The 21801-nt window shown below is 40.8% G+C and overlaps 1 protein-coding gene across 1 annotated transcript in view; it reads right to left on the bottom strand.

Annotated features, from left to right (window-relative positions):
* VAV3 (vav guanine nucleotide exchange factor 3) overlaps positions 1 to 21801 on the bottom strand; it is a 377763-nt gene that overhangs the window by 63217 nt on the left and 292745 nt on the right. Inside the window, 1 exon segment of the mRNA XM_021090110.1 lies at positions 15271 to 15407. Within this exon segment, the coding sequence (XP_020945769.1) occupies positions 15271 to 15407 (137 nt within the window).

The raw sequence follows: 21801 nt of genomic DNA, 5'->3' as shown, positions 1-21801 counted from the left end.
ATGATCACTTTTCTCAAGTCCCTACAGTTCTCGGGTCAGTTTACTCGAACCAAGAAATATCTGATCCACGAGTTCTTAATTAGGGTTACTATGGGTCAGTAATGTAATGTGGTTGTACTTACTTATCCACAGGAGATTTGCAAGTTTTGTGGTTTTTGTTTTTTGCCATGCCTGTGGAAGTTCCTGGGCCAGGGATCTTGAACCTGTGCCACTGCAGCGACCTGAGCCCTGCAGTGACCACGCTGGATCCTTAAGCTGCTGTGCCCCAGGGGAGCCCCCTATTTCAGGTTCTTGATGACTGTCATGCTAAGTCAATGTGACGTTCTCCATTTTCCAGGGTTCACAGGCTTAACTTGTTAGGAATGACATCCCTTCATTCCTTTAAGAATTCAGATGACATGAATAAGTAACATTCAATATATGGTATAATTTGATCAATTATTTGGCCCAAAGCCTTAAGGGCGGGCTGTGTGCACACTGTACCGAAAACACTCATGGAATCGAATCAATTGCAGAATGAAGGTATTCTGTGATGGCCCTCAACTGGTACTAATCATGACAACACAGCTCATATGGCGATAAAATAATGGAAGAGCAAGGACCATAGCAGAATTCCTCAGAACTTTTTCGTCAATACCATTACTCTCTACGAGGAAAAGAAGAGGCAATTCTTCCTGGTCGGCACTTCCACTCAAACAGCAGCATCCTCATCTAGGCATTACCATCACCTACATTTTGCCTAGTACCAAACATAGGAAAAGTACCAGTGAGAAATCTTCACCAAAAATGCCCATCTTGAGAGTTAATAATTAAGACTTCACTGGCATTGTCGGAAAGTTTGCCAATTCCCACAATACAGCCTGTCCACTTGGAAACATTCCTGCAAACTCAGTTTACGATCTATTCAATCAAAGCCAACTGGCAGCCACCCAGGGAAAATGTTTCTTACAGGCTTTCACTAATGGCTGTTCTCTTCTATAATCACCTCTCCCGGGCCTCCCTCTCGTTCTATTACAGGCACGCTCTGCTTTTGCCTACTTTCCTGTGATTAGGGACCCTGACTTGGTATTTTGAGATAAACACCTGTCAAAATAAAGGTGTCCTGATTCTAGGACATCCTTGTCCCGACTCCGCCTCTACTCTCTTCACATTGCTTCTCACCCTCACATCCACGATTTCAATTCGCCCTCGCCTTCTCCGGATTTTACACAAGAGATGGGCACGTGGTGAGAGGCAGTGTAGACCCAAAGCTAAGGTCACCTGCAGAACACCTTGCAGCTGCTCCAGGGCTGCCTCACAAAGTGTCACCTCTGTGACAAAAACCAAGTTTGGGAAGTCACAAAGAAAAACCCCAGGGATGTTGACTCTCTGGTTTATAACGTCGAAGCCATGAGTCTGTTGGTATCAGGGGTCACGGTGCCTTAACAAAGGAGATCTGATTCTTTTAAAACATACTTTGTGTGTGTTCTCTCCGCCTCTGACGATGATGCAGCCTGACACGTGAATTTTAGATCAGGAGGGGAAAAAAAGACCTCGTTTTAGAAAATGTGTGTGTAGCTAATATTCCTGTGTGGAAGGCATCAGAAAAGTCTCCTCCTCATTTGGGGCAAAGGAAAAGAATCCTTTGAAATGATCTGACAAGGTGCAGGCCGACGTGTTGGCAGGAAAGATCCACTTCACGCACCTCCCTGTGCAGGTCTCAGGAGCTCGGGGTCCAGTCCTGTGTTCTAGGACAGACGGCTGCAACATCAAAGGCCAACAGTTCCCACACTTGAGTCCACCAGGAAGCACGCTGCTCCCCAGGCGAAGTTTGTTTTCTGTTAACCTCTGTCTTTCTGATTCCCTCCGCCTCCCTTTGTGGTATCTGAGGCCTTTCTGGTCTAAACACGCTGTGAAGCGAGGGCTTGTGATTTTACCCTGTTTACACTGCCTGCCCCCTTCGGAGTTTATCACTTGTGTTTGTGTATCTAATTAGACACACCATAAATGTATGAGGTCAATGTTTAATGTCTAACTAAAGGAAGCTCAAGAATGAGGAGAGCAGAGTGGTCCTTAGGAGGCCGTGTATGCTAGGAGGATTCTTCATATTAACTATGGGAAGATGAAATTTTAAAAGTCTTTAAAGAACCCAACTGATATATTTCATTTTCCGGAAGTGGGGAACATGAGTATCTTTGAAAATCATGAACCGTAATGCATCAATATACTTCTTCTCCTTTTCAATTATCTTGCGGCTTACCTCCTATGATTTCTTCAACACCCTTGCGAGTCATTTAAGTATTAAAAGCCCCAAATTATGAAGAATTTGAGGACACACAGTCAAATAGCTTTAAGACTATTCTGAGAGAACAAAAGTAAATGTAAAGCTAATGAGATGAATGAATACTTTAATGATCTTTCAAGGAACAGCATAAAGTGTAATTTGAGTTAATAAATGATGACTTTGAAAATTTGTAAATAACACGTATTACGGAAATGTGAGCTCTGAACAGTTATTCATTCTAAAGCCATGGTTCCTCTCTTTCTGGAGTGCTCCAACTAGGTGCGGAGAAGGATGAATAAACCATTAGGATACAGTATGATGAGTTGCAGAAAGTAAAATAGATGTCGATGACAAAAAGGTTTGAGAAAACAAGTCTCCTATGAAAAAAATCCCCCCCCCAGGTTAAAAATAAGGAAAATGCATCTGTAAGAAAATCTAGATGATTGTTGTTTTGTTTTTTTTTTTTAGAGCAGTCATGTGGGAAGCAAAAGTTCTTGACAAGGTAAATTAAGACAAGGGTCGACTTGCTGCAATCACTGCCACTGTATCTTGGGGGCTCAGCTGTCTGTAAAGGGACATTGAACACCTTGTTGCCCATGGCCACGTCCAGAGCCACCCCCAGGCTCCTAGCTTCTGGACTAATATGAGCATCGTCCTAAGTGAGCTTATTTTCTGACTTTGTATTCTTGCCTTTGAGGCAAAGGGATTAAAAATGTTTTAAGCAAGAACGTCTACATAAAGCAGTGTTTTGTTTCCTAAGTATTCTACCCAAACAGAATTAAACTGCCCTTAAAAATATGTTTTCCGAAAGGTGTTAAAAATTACAAATGACTCTCCCAAAGCAAAGGAAGCCTGGTCTAACACACAACTAAAGGAGGAGACCAGAAGTCTGGAAGAGGGTCTGATTTTAATTTTGCAAATGTCATCCTATAGCTTGATGATAAGTTTGGCCCTTTAAAATCGCAGTTCTAATTTACCTTCTTTATGGAGGTTTCTGTGAATTAATCAGAATTGTGTAAAAACATTTTCACTCCTTAGAATAAAGATTATGTAGATGCATGATTTGTAAGTGCAAAGTATCAAAACTATTTTCTAGGGTATTTAACTTTCATTGTGGATAAAAACATATATTTTTGGCACACTGATTACAGTTCTACTGCTTATAATTGCCTTTTGGTTCCAATTAGCTTACAAAATTCTCCCTGTGGAACATTTGGGTATTCATAAATGACAATGAAGCAAATAAAAACCCCATGATATAAGGCACAGAATCTTCATTGTTTCCTAAGCTTTATTCTAAGAAGAAAACACATTAAAAAAAAAAAAAAAAAAAAGCACTGCATTGTAATAGCGACCATAGACGGCATGGCAGGACTTTCCATTTGCCTGTTTCTCTCTTTTTTTCCCTTTCTCCCTCTCTGATAAGTATAATCTGTACCTTTTCTGGGGGAATAAAGTATCCAGTATGAACAAGCTCTTTCAGCACGAAGGGTGTCCTCAATTACTAAGCCCTTATTATCATATACTGCAACAATGACTTAAAAACAACTAGTTTATCATCAGCTCAATGACATGAGCAGAACTGTTCTTCTATACCTTACACTCAGTAAAAACTCTGCCTTGCACTAGGAGATGTACCCTAAATGGCCAATTTCCTAGTTTACATTCATATCCACTTGAAGAAATTTTTATAGAACTTTCAAGGAAAGAGAAAGAAAAGAGATAATAAAAAGGAAGAGAAAGAGCTGTGAAAATGAATCCCTCCAATGCAAAGAGTGAACAGAGAACATTTTTTACAGCTCAATTGGCAACTCTTTGTTCGAAAGTTATAAAGAAAATGCAGATAGCCCACTCATTTCAATAGCATTAGAAATTACTGTTGTTATAATAATAATACAGACTAGACTGATAGCTATTCAAAGAAAAAAAGTTCCTGGTAGACGGTGGAGGGGTAATTTGTATTCTCTGGACACAGAATATGTAGAAAACATGACAGCTTACAATAAAAATCCAACTTTCTACACTAACGACTGCAGTAACTCACTTGAAAAAAATCAAGAGAAAACAGTTTCGTTTAGAAAGCATAGTTTCTTGAAAAATTTCAAATAAGCCTAAGCATTTAACGAGTACAAAAGCCATTTTTAGAATTCAAACGCACAGCCTCTGTAACATCCCAGAAACTCTTTTTAGATGACTCTCCACAGGTTTACCTCTAGATATATTTGCAGCAATATGATTTCCAAAAACCCTGAATCAAAAACTTAAAGTGGAAACCAGCTACAGCACCCCATCCTGAGCTTTGGCCATTCCTCAGATCACTAAGGCCACGAGGTTAGAAAGCAGTTGTCTTGTTTGCAGTCGTGCCGTAGGAAATACAGAGAGCCAGACACGCGGGAGACAGTGTATTTGGATTTGGATAGATGAACGGGTGGATCATTCACCCATGATGAATGGATAAATAAATAGGAGCTGTTGTTTAACAAGCACTGGGCTAGAACTCTTTCATATATTCTGTATGCATTTTGCAGATGATAAAACTGAGGCCACAAAGTCGTCTATAAAGGTTATAATGTTGGACGGCAAAATCAGTATCTGATAACTCAGCAGAACCCACTACAAGGTCCTAACGTCTCACCCAGGAAGAAACACATTGCACTTGCTTCTCTGGTGCTATTATGTCTAATCTCAAATGAGACTGAACCAGGTGGGTAGAGGTGCTTCAAAACCAGAGAGACGTGTTTAAAAACGATCTTCTCGGAAGCAATTAGAAAAGAAAAATTCCCCACTGCAGGGGTCTCACCCCTTAGGATGCAGACCATAAAGCATTTGTCATCTTTGAAAATGAAAATCACCCAATTAATATACATGATTCCCTATAAACACACCTATAGACTCACATGACTTTGGAGGATCAGACCAGCAACATTCTTTATACATTTAGATCCAATAAAGAGGGGCGTTTTCAGTAATTTAAAAAGCATTCTGGGAGTTCCCGTTGTGGGGCAGTGGTTAGCGAATCCGACTAGGAACCATGAGGTTGTGGGTTCAGTCCCTGCCCTTGCTCAGTGGGTTAACGATCCGGCGTTGCCGTGAGCTGTGGTGTAGGTCGCAGACGTGGCTCAGATCCTGCGTTGCTGTGGCTCTGGCGTAGGCCGGTGGCTACAGCTCCGATTCAACCCCTAGCCTGGGAACTCCATATGCCGCGGGAGCGGCCCAAGAAATAGCAACAACAACAACAAAAAAAAAAAAAAAAAAATAAAAAAAAATAAAAAGCATTCTGTCTAGATCATGCCACTGAGTAAGTACACATTCAAGCCAGTTTCTTACAGTGCCTTTCACACGTATAGCTTGTGGAGCAAAAGCTGATTTTATCATGACAGCCTTAGAGGTGTCAAGGCAAGATGAGAAGTGTCCTGTGAATCAGAGAAAACGGACCAAGTTCAGTATGAAGACTGCAGCAGGAATATTTTCGCTGTATACGAATTCTTTGAAAATGTACCCTTTATGTGGTAACTATGAGAACGAAAGGATGGAGTTCACGCTAACACTGTGCCTAACACGTTAGTGTGAAATAGCCAAACAGGGAGCTGGGAGAAATGCCTAACTACCATGGAATCTTACTGACTGGATCATCTAGTCAGTGGCTCACATGAAATTAACCTGGGACTCAATACAAACTACTCCTGCCTGGGCTCACCCCAGACTCCCAGACTAACTGCATACTAATCTCTGGAAGTGGAATGGTTGACATTTTGCAAAGCCTCCCAGTGTTGTAAGCTCTGCTCTGGTCCAGTCCCCTTTTTGTAACATGAAATTAAGGGCACATAGTGATTAAGTGACTTGACCCAGGCCATAGAGCTATTTGGCTGCAGATGCATGACCTGAGTCCAGGTTTTCGCACTCTGTCACTTCTCCTTTCGATAAGGCCAGTATCTGTCAGCCAAAAATCCTTTGATTGGCTCAGAGGTATCCTTAAGATAGTTCTGACCCAGGCTACATATCTCCTTGTCAGAAGTACTGGATGGACTTGTAATATCTCTGAAAATCCAAATGTTTGCCTACCAGCAAGCAAGAATGGTTCTTCTAAAGACAGGAAACCTAATGTCAAACCAAGGCTTGGACTTGATAATTGAAGTGTGAGCTGTGTCTGAGTAGTGAATACAGACAGAGTTGACACGCAATACATACTTGCTGATCCGAACTAAATGTGCTAATTGTTTTTCTCTGTTCTAGCCGTGAGCCTCTCTTGTTCCGATCCTCCATCCTCCCCTCAACAGCTATACACACACATTTTGTCATCCAGTGCTTCTCATTTCTCCAGAGAGTTTCCAAAGCCATTCTACCGTCATACTAGAAAAGCTTCCTGTTTCCAAGCTGCTAAAAAGAAATGACCATAAAAATGTCCCTCTCGTTGTTTAAAGAGAATAGAAGGCAGTACAATGTCGTAAAAGAGCAGTGGGGCTTCTAGTTCATCATGCGGCCCTAACAAGTAAGGAACTCAACAGGCTGAAAAATCAACACCTCTTCTTGGATCCTTAGGAGAGGACGTGGAACAGCGCGCGGTCCCCAAGACTAGCGAGATACGCAAACACAGGGAGTCACCAGCAGAAACTGCTCTAAGATCCAGTGCTGGGTAGGAGACCCTGCACTGCACTGTAACTGACAAACGGCTCAAGGCCCACAACCCTAAGAGTTAAAGACTCCAGGAGCCCAGTCTTTGGGAAACACCATCATACTGTAAGATTTACCTTCAGCAGCTCAGATTCCCACAGTAAATATGCAGGAAAAAAAATCCCCTTCAGTGTGATGCAGAGCGGGGGCAAAAGGCATCCCCCTCTTAACTGGGCCTGCTCTCAGGAAATCAGTTAACACCGCCTGCTGGAGTATTATCAGAGCTTCCCTGACCTGGGGAGGAAATATACCCACTTCCAGCCCACTGGAGCCATCCTGGCCCACCTTAGAGGGGAGAAGAAACTGAAAAACTTTTTTTTTTTTTGCTTTTTAGAGCCACACCCACGGCATATGGAGGTTCCCAGGCTTAGGGATCTAATCGGAGCCATAGCTGCTGGCCTACACCACAGCCACACCAATGCCAGATCCGAGCTGTGTCTGCAACCTACACCATGCTCACGGCAACGACAGATCCTGAACCCACTGAGCGAGGCCAGAGATCGAACCTGCAACCTCATGGTTCCTTGTCGGATTCGTTTCCGCTGCGCCATGACAGGACTCGAAGAAACAATTTTGATGATGCTTATTGTTCAGAGGCACAGGCTCACTAAAAAATAAGACCTGACCCTAGGACTAAAGACTACTTCTCCCCCCACACGATACCACAGCCCCAAAGGCCTATTAACAGCGGTTCCCTTTACCCAGCACATCAGACCTGACTACTCAAGAAAAAAAATAAGACATACCAAAAGGCTCCTTCACCTGGCAGTGCCTTAGTTTGCTCATTTATAAAATGGGGATAATAAGTATTAATTGCATAGAATTTTCATTAGCCCTATGTGTTAATATGTGTAATAGGCTTAAAGCTCTGCCTTGATTAAAAATGTACACTGAACATCTATCATTCATGATATTGTCATTAGCACCATAAGAAAGGAATAAATAAGGGGATTCTGTCCAATTCTGCTTGAGAGGACTAGGAGTTAAAAGGTAGCTAGCCCAGGAAAGGCTGCACAGAGAAGGTGCCAAGGGAGCTGCTGCAGCGGCAGGATGGGGCGCATGGGAGGGAAGGAGGCGGGATGGAAACCACGCAGTGTGCCAGCCGCCGGTGAGAGGTGAGGTCCCAGAAGCAGGTGGGGACCGGACACAGACCCTCCGGCTCACAAATGCGTCTACTGAGGCTAAGAAATGTGAATCCTGTATAGTCAAAGGAAGACACTGGTAGGTCTTAATAAGGGATCAAATACTGAACTGCACCTGAGCTTCGCAGGGTGGGAGGATAACAGGAAGACAAATTCCGGAAGTGAGGAGACCAGTTAGAAGGTGATTTCAGATGTCATGCAACAGGTGATTAGAAACGAGGCAGTGACAGAGATGGAGAGAGGATGCTTTGAGAGCTCTTGAGAGGATAAAACAAGGAGCATTTGATGACTGATGAGGTGTGGAAGGGGCAGAATGGAAGAAGAAGAGAATATACAAAGATGCCAGACTTGAGTGTTGGACAGTGGTGGGTGGATGGTTATGTGATCAATGAGGACACAGAACACTGAACAACACTATCAATTATTTGGACTTAACTGGCACTTGGAGAATATCCCACCCCCCAAAATAGAATATATCTTTTCATGTGTACATAGAACATCTATCAAGCTAGACCACATTCTGGACCGTAAAATAATTCTTAACGAATTTAAAATGATTCATACCAACTATTTTCTCTGATGATATGGGGTTAAATTAGAAATTAAAAACTGGAATATATCCGGGAAATCTCAACCATTTGGAAACTAAATAATGCACCCCTGAATAACCCATAAGGAGAAAGTGAAATTTGAAATTTCTCTTTTTAATTTCCCTAAAATAAAAACACACATACCAAAATTTGAGGAAGGGAGGGCAGCAAAAGTAGTGTTAGAAATTTATAGCTAAATGTCTATATTAAAAAATTCTCCAGTCAACAAATACTTACCTTAAGAAACTAGAAAAATAAGTGCAAATTAAACCCCAAATAAGGAGAAAGGAAACTATAACCCAACCAGTTCTAGGTACTTTTACTGTAGAAATTTTTGCTGCAAATACTTTAGCCACATATCTAATTGGCCATCAGGTAATTTTGGGGTGAAAGATAAAATAACTGGTTGACAGTTTGGGGTTTAACAGTTTGGTTTTGACTAGTTAAGGTATATTAGAATTTCTTCCAGTGGGCAAGGTTGTTGATGGCTTTATCCAGCTGACAGATGAAAATGATTTGCCCCAAGAGTTGTTTCTTATTTAGAAATAAATACATTGGAGGGGAAAGAGGATGAGGGCCCCGAAGGTGCAGAGTTGAACCCACATTTCCGATAGAACTTTGGAATGTCTTATCAACAGACATGACAATTTACCACGAGCAAACAACAGTGCAAAGGCTTTCACAATGCAACACGAAGCTCAGGTACAAATATACATCCTAGTGTTTGGAAAATGATACCTCTCTTAATGAAGGAAGAACTTTTAGTGAAAAAAAATAAGTGCGATGCCAAACGAGACAAATCCACAAACAAATATATAAGATACTATGAATAAAATGCTTCTATAAAACATAATAATGACAAATCAACAAAAAAATATAATTCACCATATTAACACATTAGAAAAGAAGGAAATGTAAGCTGATACAACCACTATGGAGATCAGTATGGAGACACATTAGAAATCTATACATAGAACTACCGTATGACCCAGCAATCCCACTCTTGGGCAAATATCCGAACAAAACTTTCCTTAAAAAAGACACGTGCACCCGCATGTTCATTGCAGCTCTATTCACAATAGCCAAGAAGTGGAAACAACCCAAATGTCCATTGACAGATGACTGGATTAGGAAGATGTGGTATATATACACAATGGAATACTACTCAGCCATAAAAAAGAATGAAATAATGCCACTGGCAGCAACATGGATGGAACTAGAGACTCTTACACTGAGTGATGTAAGTCAAAAAGAGAAAGACAAATACCACATGATATCATACGTATCTGGAATCTAATACACAGCTCAAATGAACCTTTCCATAGAAAAAAATCATGGACTTGGAGAATAGACTTGTGGTTGCCAAGGGGGAGATGGGGGGAGGGAGTGGGGTGGATTGGGAGCTTGGGGTTAATAGATACAAACTATTGCCTTTGGAATGGATTAGCAATGAAATCCTGCTGTGTAGCACTGGGAACTCTGTCTAGTCACTTATGATGGAGCATGATAATGTGTGAAAATAGAATGTGTACATGTGGAGTTCCTGTCATGGCGCAGTGGTTAACGAATCCGACTAGGAACCATGAGGTTGTGGGTTCCATCCTGCCCTTGCTCAGTGGGTTAACGATCCGCATTGCTGTGAGCTGTGGTGTACGTTGCAGACGCGGCTCAGATCCCGCGTTGCTGTGGCCCTGGTGTAGGCCAGCGGCTTCAGCTCCGATTAGACCCCTAGCCTGGGAACCTCCATATGCCGTGGGAGTGGCCCAAAAAATGGCAAAAAGACAAAAAAAAAAAAAAGTGCACATGTATGTGCAACTGGGTCACCATGCGGTACAGTAGAAAAAAATTGTATTGGGGAAATAATTTAAAAAAATAATAATAAAGAAAAACTACAAAATCATTTCAAATGATGCCGAAAGAATATATGACAAAATCCAACATGCATCACTGATGAAGACTCTCAGCAAACCAGGACTCAGCATGAGAAGGGAATGTCCTCACCTTGATAAAGGACATTTACAAAAAAAATTGCAGATAACATCATAGCTAATGGTAAAGACTTAATGCTTTTCCCCTAAGATCAAAAATAAAGCAAGGATGTACTCTTCTACTACCTCCATTCAACATTTTACTGGAGGTCTTAGCTATTGTCACAAGGCAAGAAAAAGAACACAGTATCTGGATTGTGAAGGAAGAAGTAAAACTGTTTATTCATTGACAACATGATTGTCAATACAAAAATTCTACTGGGATCTATTGAAAAACCCTACTAGAACTAATGGGTGAGTTCAGCAAGGTCCAGGAGAAAAGATCAATTTCAGAAATTTACAAAAATAGGAGCTATCAACAGTAGAAATTGACACTTGAAAACTACCACTTATAAGAGCATCAAAATGAAAGATGACATAATTACAGATAAATACGACAAAAAGCTGTGCAGGTCTTCCAATCTGACAATGACAAAACATGGTTGAGAATTTAAAGACCTAAATAAATGAGCATAACTACCATGGTCAGTAGTCAGAGACTCAATATTTTCAAAACGTCAATACTCCCAAACTGATCTACGGTTCAACAAAATCCCAATCAAATCCCAGTAAGCTTTTATTGGTGAAGTTGTCAAGATATTCCAAAATTCACATGAAATGCAAAGCACCCCAAATAGCCAAAACATCTTTGAAAAAAGAAAAACTAACACTATATGGTTTCTAGACTTACTATTAGCTGCAATAATCAAAATAGTATTGCATTGGTATCAAGATGGAGAAAGAGGTCAGTAGAACAGAGTCCAAGAAACAGATCTCCACATCTATAAATAAATTGTTTTCTACAAAGTGCAAAGGCCATCCAGTAGAGAAATGATTTTCAACAAATAGTGCTGAAACACACTGAATCCATATGCAAAAAAAAAATTCTTACCTCATACAAAAATAGCTCCAAGTGGATCAGAAACCTACATATAAAAACTTAAAACTATAAAACTTCTTAGAAGAAAGCACATGAAATCATCTCTGTAACCTTGGGGAAGATAAAGACTCTTAGATACAGTGTCCAAAGGAACAATTCACAAGCTGGATTACATCAAAAGTAAACACCTCTGTTCTATATACAACATTATGTTAAGATAATAAAAAGACAAGCCACCGGCTAAGGGAAGATACATGGAAATAATATAATTTATCAAGGATTTCTATCCAACATATACAAAGGACTCTCACAATTCAGTATTAAGAAAACACACGACCCCTTAAAATGTTTGGCAAAATATTTGAACAAGTACAACATCAGTGAAGATAGGCAGATGGTAAACAAGCACAGGAAAAGACAATATCATTAGTCGTTAGGGAAATGTAAATCACAGTCCTAGTGAGATACCACTACAAACCTGTTCAAACAAGGTAAATTTAAGAGGCTGACCATACCTAATGTTGGTAAGGATATGCAGAACTAAACTGTCCTAGAGCTGGTAGAGCTGAGGCAGGGTAAAGTCATTTAGAAAAAGAGTTTGGTAGCCTCTCAGAAAATTAAACATATATCCACATATGACCCACCATTCCCTTTCAGTATTTACCTAATAAAAATGAAAGCATGTGTCCATACAAAGACTTACCCTTAAAGACTCACAGAAGCTTATTTGTAAGAGTCAAAAGCTGTAATAACCTGAAAGCCCACCAGCAGGCTAATGGGTAAATAAATTGTGTTATGTCCATACCCAGAATAATGACCAGCCATAAAAAGAACGAACTTCTTTCCTTTAGCAGTAGGTCATCCAAGTTCTTACATGTTTTTGCAAATGGTAGGATTCCCTTCTTTTCTAAATCGGAATAGTATCCTATTATGCCATATACCACATTTCCTTAATTTACCCATTCATCCGTTGATGGATACTTAGGCTGCTTCCAAGTCTTGGCCCTACTTCTATGAGGAATCTAAAGTAGTCAAACGCATGGGAGCAGAGAGTGGAAAAGGGGTTTCCAAGGGCCGAGGCAAATGGGGGAGGAGAGGTCAAAGGGTACGAGTTCCAGTCATGCAAGATGAGTAAGTCCTAGAGTTCTGTACCATGTCTAGTTTCAAGTTAGTAATACTGTATTATATACTGAAAACGCTGCTAAGATGGTAGCTCTTAGTTTGACTTGTTAATCACAAAAAATAAAGAGGCTAGGAGGAAACTTTTACAAGTGATGGCTATGTTTATGGTATACACTATGATGATAGGTTCAAGGATATGTACTTATCTCCAAATGCATCAAGTTGTATACATTAAATATGTATAGCTTTTCGTATGTCAATTATACCTCGAGAGAGGTTTTAAAAATATAAGAACTATTGCTACACAGAGCAACATGGTTTAACTTTGAGATAAGGATGCCAAGAAGCCATACAAAAAAAAGAATACATACTATATGATGTACTAGATAAAATTCTAAAAAATGCAAACTCATTGTCTGAAAGGAGAACTGTGGTTGCCTGGGGGTTGGGGAAAGGAAACAAGTGGGAGCATGAGGGAGAAATTACAAAGGGATAGACAACAGCTTTGGGGCTGATTTTATCATCTTGATTGTAGCAATGCTTTCACTTAGATAAACATTTGTTGACATCTATTCAAGTTAAACACACACAGGTTATTATACATCTCAAAGGTGTTATTTTAAGTGCCATTAGTAATCCCAGTAGGAGTAGTTTCTGCAGGAGGCAGTGTTAAGAATAGGGTGGAATACTACTCAGCCATAAAAAGAATGACATAATGCCATTTGCAGCAACATGGATGGAACTAGAGAATCTCATACTGAGTGAAATGAGCCAGAAAGACAGATAAATACCATATGATATCACTTATAACTGGAATCTAATATCCAGCACAAATGAACATCTCCTCAGAAAAGAAAATCATGGACTTGGAAAAGAGACTTGTGGTTGCCTGATGGGAGGGGGAGGGAGTGGGAGGGATCCGGAGCGTGGGCTTATCAGACACAACTTAGAATAGATTTTCAAGGAGATCCTGCTGAATAGCATTGAGAACTTTGTCTAGATACTCATGGGGAAAAAATGTAATTGTAATGTATACATGTAAGGATAACTTGATCCCCTTGCTGTACAGTGGGGAAAAAAAAAAAAAGAATAGGGGCCAAAAGTGAGTAGAGTGTTCTCTCTCCAGCAGCTTCGCTTTGGGAAAGGGAAAGGATGAGAGGGAGAGAGGGCACAGGGAGTGGGACACTGACCTCACCAGGCAAAATGCTGAGTTAGGAGCTCCCTTGTGGCTCAGAGGGTTAAGGATCTGGCATTGTCACTGCTATGGCTCAGGTTACAGCTGTGGCATGGGTTTGATCTCTGGCCCAGAAGCTTTCACATACCGTAGGTGCGGCCAAAAAAACCCTTGAGTTATATGTGTTTTAAGATGAAAGGAGTGTGAGCATATTTATGTGCAGTAGAAAAGGAGCCAGTGGAGAGAATGAAATTGAAATTGTAAAGGTTAAGAGCCAACTTGATGAAATGTGGGATGCAAAATCCAAGAAAAAGGGTAAGTCTTAAATAAGAGGACTCTCGAGGGCACATATGCAGGTATGTTTTGTGGTTGGGCGGGGAGGTGCAAGGCTAGATTGAAGAGCAAGTAGAATGCAAGTCTGTCATTCTCTCTTTCTTTTTGGGAAGAATGGGGTATGAGAGGAATAGGATACTTAAGAAGAATGGTAGAGTTGTGGAAAAGCCCTTGGCTGAGAAATTGAAAGGTGGTTGGAGCTAAATCTGCAACTTAGGGGCATTCTTGTGTAACAAGATGGCAGACAATAAAGCAGTTTTGTGCAAACAAAATAGCTACATTTACACTCATGAACAATGGGTTGTTTTCCAAAAGTCTTTCTCTGCTCTCTTCTTACCCTGGGAAGTTTTCACTCATGAGCTAAGCTTTCTGTAGACCTCGCCCTTCTCTCTCAACACACAACAGATTTTTTTTTTTAAACATTCTTTAAGTTTGATGGGAAATATTTCTAACATATACATGAAAACAGGGACTACTTGAATGAACAGCAATGTGCTACCATCCAGTTTTATCAAATCTTAACACTACACTGTACTTACCTCACTGAACAAAACCCTTGAGCCAAATGCAGACAAACTGGACAAGAGAGAATTCATCACCAGCAAACATCAACGTACTCACTTATTTTTCACATTTCATTCATTTCTTAAATAATGCCCAGAGCACCTCTGAGAACTGCAGGTTTTACTGTGGGTAGGCACAAATCAAATACAGCCAGAAATGGTCACTGGCAAGCTCATTAGATGGTTCTCTGAAATCAAGTGCTAATATGTTAAAGCCACCTGAATTAGATCATACCCAAAGTCTTAGGTTTGGGAAAAACGCTCTGACCAAGTATGAATTTTTAATATAAATGGTAATTCTGATTCATTGCACAGAGGTGTTCTAACACTCATGGCCACTTTAGCATTGGTAAACATGAGTGGTGAAGAAAAATACTTTTTCCCCACATCATGTAAAATTTCTGAAGCTGAAAGCATGTAATCCGTTTCTAAAGACAAGAGCTTTATTCTCCAAGGGGTCATAAAACCATTCGTCAAATCTATAACGCCGCAATATGGATAGTACCTGCCAAAACAGACTGTGTGCATCTCCTCTGAGAAGTTCAACTGTATCTCCTGCCTGGATGTGTAACGGGGGTCCTTCATGAAGAGCAGGGGGTGGTGTTCCAGAATAATTCCTAATGACCTGCATCTTTGGTAAACCTGAAAATGAGCAACACAGCTTTTAGAATTGAAAAAATAACAGTGTGAAGTCCAAATGGACTTTAAAACAAAACCCAACAAAACCGAAGCCATGATTAACACTGAAGAGTTTTAATAGCACCAGGTCCAAGTAAACATCTGATGTGACTACAACGGAGTGCTTTTCAACTTTCCCATTATTTGAGACGGCGTTGGAATAAGACACATATTTATCCCCTCTTCCCGTACATATTTTTCCTTTCCCTCACCATCAATCTCCTTTTACTTGAAAAAGTATTTCTCTTTCAGCTGATGCCTGCTTCATATAAAACACATCACATAGCGTTTAATGAAAAAGAATCAATTTTTTTCATCAACTCTATCCTTCCTGCCTATTACTTTCCTCTTGGGCATTGGCTGATTTCATCACTAAGGAGGCTCACCCTTTCCGTGTATGTATCACATTGCCCAGTATAAGGCTCCTATCTTAAAGTTATCTCTGTAACTCAAAAGCAAAAAGGTGATGGATGTGCCACTGCAGTGCTTAAGACATTTATATGGAGAAAATTCTTCAGGCTCAAATTTAGGCTTGCAAAACAGACACAATAAATGGAACATGTCTAAGGCAATAGCAGCCACAATACTTGAAATACAGATCCAGGTCTTTTCGTCATATTCTTGGAATGGGTAATGAAGGATTCTGTTGGGTAATTTTTTTTTTTTTTTTTTTTTTTGCAAACAGTGGCTTCCATTGCACCCAGGCCTGAGGGCACCCAAACTGCTCACAAATGGACCACCTCACAGTCACCTTTTCATTTGGAGGTGAAACTGCACCCACCTATGAGACAGATCACTCATCAGCATGGTAGCTTATTACACTTCAAGATGTTCTGTTCTAATGATTGAATGCAGTGAGGCTGTAATGGGTTGGAAATGTTACACTAAATACAGGAGGGTGAAAGACGGCCACTCAGTCTTAGTGACCACGTTACCTAAACAGGACCTTGAAAGGTCCCAGCAAACAGTTTAATCAAGTCCTCAAAATCCTTTTCTCAATAACGGCCCCAGAGGGGAGAAAACAAGAGTGGCTAGAAATGAAACAGAACCAAAAGTTTTCGTCAACATTTGCTTATCAAGTCAGTCAATCAGAAGGCAGAAGGGCTGAGAGGCATCTCACCCTTCAGCCCAGTTTAAGGGCTGTAACTGCAGAGGCATGTTGAATGTTGCTACATATCCTTTGCCTCAGTTCTTGTGCCACAGAACCCCGGAGGGATGACTTTGATCCCTTGACTTTCATGGAGCCCTTCCCTACCAGGTGTTAGAAGGCGGCGCCTGTACAAGAAGAGCAGACTTTATTGTCTTTGCCAAAAACAACACTCAGAAGAGGACGCTTCTCAGTCAAGAGCTGATCAGACTCTTAACACACTGCAAATGCCTCGAGTCTAGAAAGAGCTTATTTTACACTTTCAATTAAGATGCGCTTGTTAATTTAAAATGAAACCTGAATAGTCCATGCACACAAAACCTGACTTAGATGGAAGAGAATGCAGTCTCAAGTAGAATTTTTAAGATGGGGCATGGTTTGCGTGATAGTTACTCCATGTGGAGGGGCCAAGGTGCAGGGAGCCTAGACTGCACTGAGCATTTCTAGAGCAAGGAAAGCACTTTGTTCAGTAAGGTCCCTTGAAAACTTTGTTTTTATAGCAATGTTTAAATAAAGGCTGAATATATATACTTTTCCTACTGCACAGCATGGTGACCCAGTTTTGCATACATGTATACATTTTTTTCTCACATGAAAAAGTATATAAAGAAAAAACAAAAACAAATGAAAGAGAAAACAACAAAAAATAAATAAAATAAAGGCTGACGGCCAAAAGGAAAGAGTTTTTAAATCTGAAAGGGCTGTTGTGGCCTTAAATACTGGGACCAGGTGAGTCTCAGAAGGGCCCTGGCTTTCACTGCCATCACCTCTGTAGCCAAAACCCACAGGAACTAAAAGCAGCAGTTTCACATGACAGATGGTGAAAACAGTAGTTCTCCTACAGTTCACATGACCAAGTTACTCATTCTCAAGAAGAAATGATTGAGTGTTGAAGATGAAAAATTAAGTTGGATGGCACTTCACCAATCAAATGTAGATTAGGGATTAAAATACAGAATGTCCAGGCTACATACAAAGGCTGTGAAATTCAGGTATGGAGCTCTGCTGCCTTATTCATCTTATTCAATGGACTAGAATGTCGGTAACACATGACCTAGTAAAATCATAATATCTAGAACTGAAATTAGTACATATATGAATACGCTTTGGTCAAGAAATGAGATTTAAGGAGTTCCCGTCATGGCGCAGTGGTTAATGAATCTGACTAGGAACCATGATCCCTGGTTCCAGTTTGATCCCTGGCCTTGCTCATTGGGTTAAGGATCCGGCATGCTGTGAGCTGTGGTGTAGGTCACAGACGTGGCTTGGATCCAGCATTGCTGTGGCTGTGGTGTAGGCCAGCAGCTACAGCTCCGATTAGACCCCTAGCCTGGGAACCTCCATATGCTATGGGAAGCAGCTGTGGAAAAAGGCAATAAGACAAAAAAAAGAAAGAAAAGAAAAAAAGAAAAAAAAAAAAAAGAAATGAGATTTAAGTGGTAGTTTGAGGATTTAGTTTGCACTAAGCAGTCTTCAGAATGATGGGCTTAGTTTTCATAGTCTTGTTTATTCCTGACTTTTTCACTGACTCTACCTTTTCTGCTATTACTTTGCTCATGGTTACGAACTTCGTTTAAGAAGCTGATCAAGTAGCACCCGAGCATTGGATGTGTTGCTAATCTCATTTCTAGAACAAAGAGTGTGTGATCCAGGCCAAGACTGATGATTGAGCCGAGTTAACCGTCAAAAGACATTTTGGCCATCACTAGGACATTGGTACTGGCCTGAATGCAGCCATAAGTGGTTTGCAAAATGTACTTATTTGACTCAAGTGCTCTTTTGTGGGATGAGTTATGAGTTTATAACATAATGGAATTTATATTTTGTGGTCATTTGTTAGGATCGTCTTTGGCTATTTTTTTCATTTTAAAAAATTTATTGAAGTATAATTGATTTTCAATGTTGGGTTATTTTCTGCTGTACAGCAAAGTGATTCAGTTATACATATACCTACATCCATTCTTTGGACTCTTTTCCCATATAGGTTATCACAGAATATTGGGTAGAGTTCCCTGGGCTAGATACAGCAGGTCTCTGTGGACCATCCATTCTACACTTTGGCTATTTATTTCTGATTGGTCAGCACGTCCCATTTCAGGATGATCCGCCAGTCGTCAGGACTACGGAGATCAAAAGACAAAGGGAACTAAGCCAAGGCACAGGGACACAATGAATTCTGACACTTTGCCCCTTGCTCCTTACACGTGCCTATAGCAGGAATCCTACACTACTGATGGGAAGAACGGTTGCTTTCCAAAACACTTCTTTATATTCTTTTCTATTATTAAAAAAAAAAAAAAAAAGACAGTAACGTTGTTAAGAAGGCGAACACAGTCACATTAACTGATAGATAAAAATGCAATTAAAATAAGAGAGGGAGTGGGTTAAGCTTCATGTTAGCACTCAGCCATCAATATAATTGTTGACACAATCTACTGCCACAGCAGGCTCTCACACCTCGTAAATGAGATCAAGAATGGAGAAGAAATTAGATTTACAGATGCTCATATTTCCAATAGCCATTTAGTGTTGATGTAGTGTAGGGTTTCTTCTCCTCCTTATAAAATATTCCTGACAGGTTTTAATCTCTGTTTAAAAATGTTCAGGACAGAACATCCACTATGTGTCCCTGTGACAACCCCGTCATTGTTGCAAATGGTTTATTAACAAGTTCTATCTGAAACTTATTCAAAACTCTCTCTGTGTCTAACTCCTCTCCATGGACCTGCCTCCTTCTCTCTTTTTATAGATGAACCTTTCAAAATCTGTTCAGGCTTAAAACCCCTTATTTCTTATTAAAAATATACATTTTCCTCTGTTTAGTCATACTTCGAGGGATTCTGAGATGCAGAGGAGCGTAGCACTATTAGAGCAGAACTGTGGTCTCTGTCACTGACACACACTGATCAGAGCCAGTTAAAAGTTATTCTAGAAACTGATTAAAACCTATAACCTCCACTATATTAGAAAGTCATAACTCCTCCCAGATAGCTGCTTTTTTCCTTCTTGGGTAAATTCAGTTTCATTCCAGAGCAGAACCACACTTACAATGGATATGCTAGCACAGTCACAGGGATGTCCATCAAAATCTGAAAAGTCATACTTTTGGCATCAAAAACGAAATAACTGTATGTAATTCCAACATTTACAGGTCAGCAACCATGAAGGCGCCCCAAACTTCATATAATCAATGGTCTTTATATCTAAGGGAATGGAATTAAAATGGCTGAGACGAAGTTAGATCTCCCACTAAATGCTTATTATTTCAGCTTGTTTTATTTTCCACAACAAATGCTGTGCTGTACAGCTCATATATCCTTAATACATAACTTGTGTACAATTGGGCCCTTTAACCTTTGCTCAGACTAGCAATCAGGCTTAGTGTAAAATCAAACAAGGTCTCCAAGTCATCCTTATGCATGAAGAATTAACAAAAAGAAGAATCGGCAATATTAAAACGATGGGGCACACTCCAGTCATGGCGATGGGGTTCTAGTTAAATAAAACCGAAGCCAATGTAATTACATGGAAGGCTAGAGTTTTCTAAAACAATCCAGAAGAGTTTGTAAAAAGGGGATCTGAAGCAAGATTTCCTTTCAAATCTGAATTCAAGGCCACGAAAAGTGCCGTGGACCAAAAAATGCTGAGAAATGTGCTCTTTAAAAGGGAATTAAGGGAGTTTCCATCGTGGCTCAGTGGAAACAAATCTAACTAGTATCCATGAGGACTCATCTAACTAGTATTCATGAGGACTCATGTTTGATCCCTGGCCTCGCTCCGTAGATTAAGGATCTGGCATTGCCATGAGCTGTGGGGTAGGTCGCAGATGCAACTCGGATCCTGTATGGCCGTGGCTGTGGTATAGGGTGGCAGCTACAGCTCCAATTCGATCCCTTGCCTGGGAACTTCCATATGCCGAGGGTGCAGCCCTAAAAAGCCAAAAAAAAAGGGGGGGGAGTTAATTCTATGTAGAACCCTATTAGAAAGTTTGCCAGATATAAACTACTTGACTGATAATTTTCACATAAACCTTCAGTGAACTCAGCCCACTGTACCAGCCTCTGTATCAGCCTCTGTGGGATCTAAAAAGAGTGAGGTCACAATACAGATTAGTATCTGTTTACAAGGCTGATACCCTCACCCTAATGCAATGGGCTTCCCCAGGGCACTAACTCAGAGGTGAGGGCCGTGGACTAGCTACATGGGCTGTCGGTAATATACTGGCCTTTCACCTCTGCTGCCTAATTTAAAATCTAAACACATCCACATTAAAAAAAAAAAAAAATTAGTTTCGCAAGCTGTCGGAGGATGTGGTTGGTTTATCCTGGGAAACTGATCATAACATACTCATCCATCCCCTCGATGCCCTGAGCACTCCCCGGGGGCTGGGTATGGTGGTTTGCACACCGAGCAAGGGCAGCCTTCCTGCCCTCAAAGGGCCTACGGTCCATTGCATAGACAGCAGGACCAAAGACAACAGGACGATTGGGCGTGAACTCCTGTCCAGGGGGAGCTCCTTCAAAATAGGCCTAGTAATATAAAATTTCAAGGAACTGTTTTGGTAACTCTTCAGTAGGACCCTAAACCATGTATTTCTGTAGGTGTCCTAGGTGTGGTTTCCAAATCCTAGACAGGTGTGGGAATCATATTCTCATGGGGACAGGAGCAGGTACCATGGCCAATATCCACCACCTGCCAACTTGCTTTCGAGAAAAGTACAGTGAAGAAAGCACCGGCTGGCCTCTCGCCAGCTAAATTGTTTTCAACATCTGGGCCCTTCCTGACACAAGTTACCATCTAACCAGCAGGTCTGGTGACCAGGCTGAGTCAACTGAGCAGCAGGTGAGTTAGGGGGCATGGGCTGCTGGAAGCTAGGCTTCCTTGCCCATCACGTCCTCCAGGGCTCTTCCCAGCCAAGCAATGCCTGTCATTCACTTACTGCTCTTCACAGAGGAGCAAAAGGAGCCTGATAATGGAAACCATCTGTTACAGCAGAAGCAGACAATTTGGTGGAAAACAAACTAAAGAACTCATTGTTCACAAAGGGAACGCTCCCCATCAACGATTTCCAAAAACTGCACCCACAGAATCCAACTTCACTTTTGTAAACAATGATGAATCAAACGAAGGCAAGAACACTGTCACTGCTCCCATGAAAACAAGCACCAGGCAGAGATACTTCCCTTCAACTTTATAAACATTGACTAGTCA

The sequence above is a fragment of the Sus scrofa genome, chromosome 4, assembly GCF_000003025.6.
Source record: "Sus scrofa isolate TJ Tabasco breed Duroc chromosome 4, Sscrofa11.1, whole genome shotgun sequence".
Classification (NCBI taxonomy): domain Eukaryota; kingdom Metazoa; phylum Chordata; class Mammalia; order Artiodactyla; family Suidae; genus Sus; species Sus scrofa.
The sequence above is the reverse complement of the archived record's forward strand: the minus strand, read 5'-3'. Positions and strand labels throughout refer to the sequence as shown.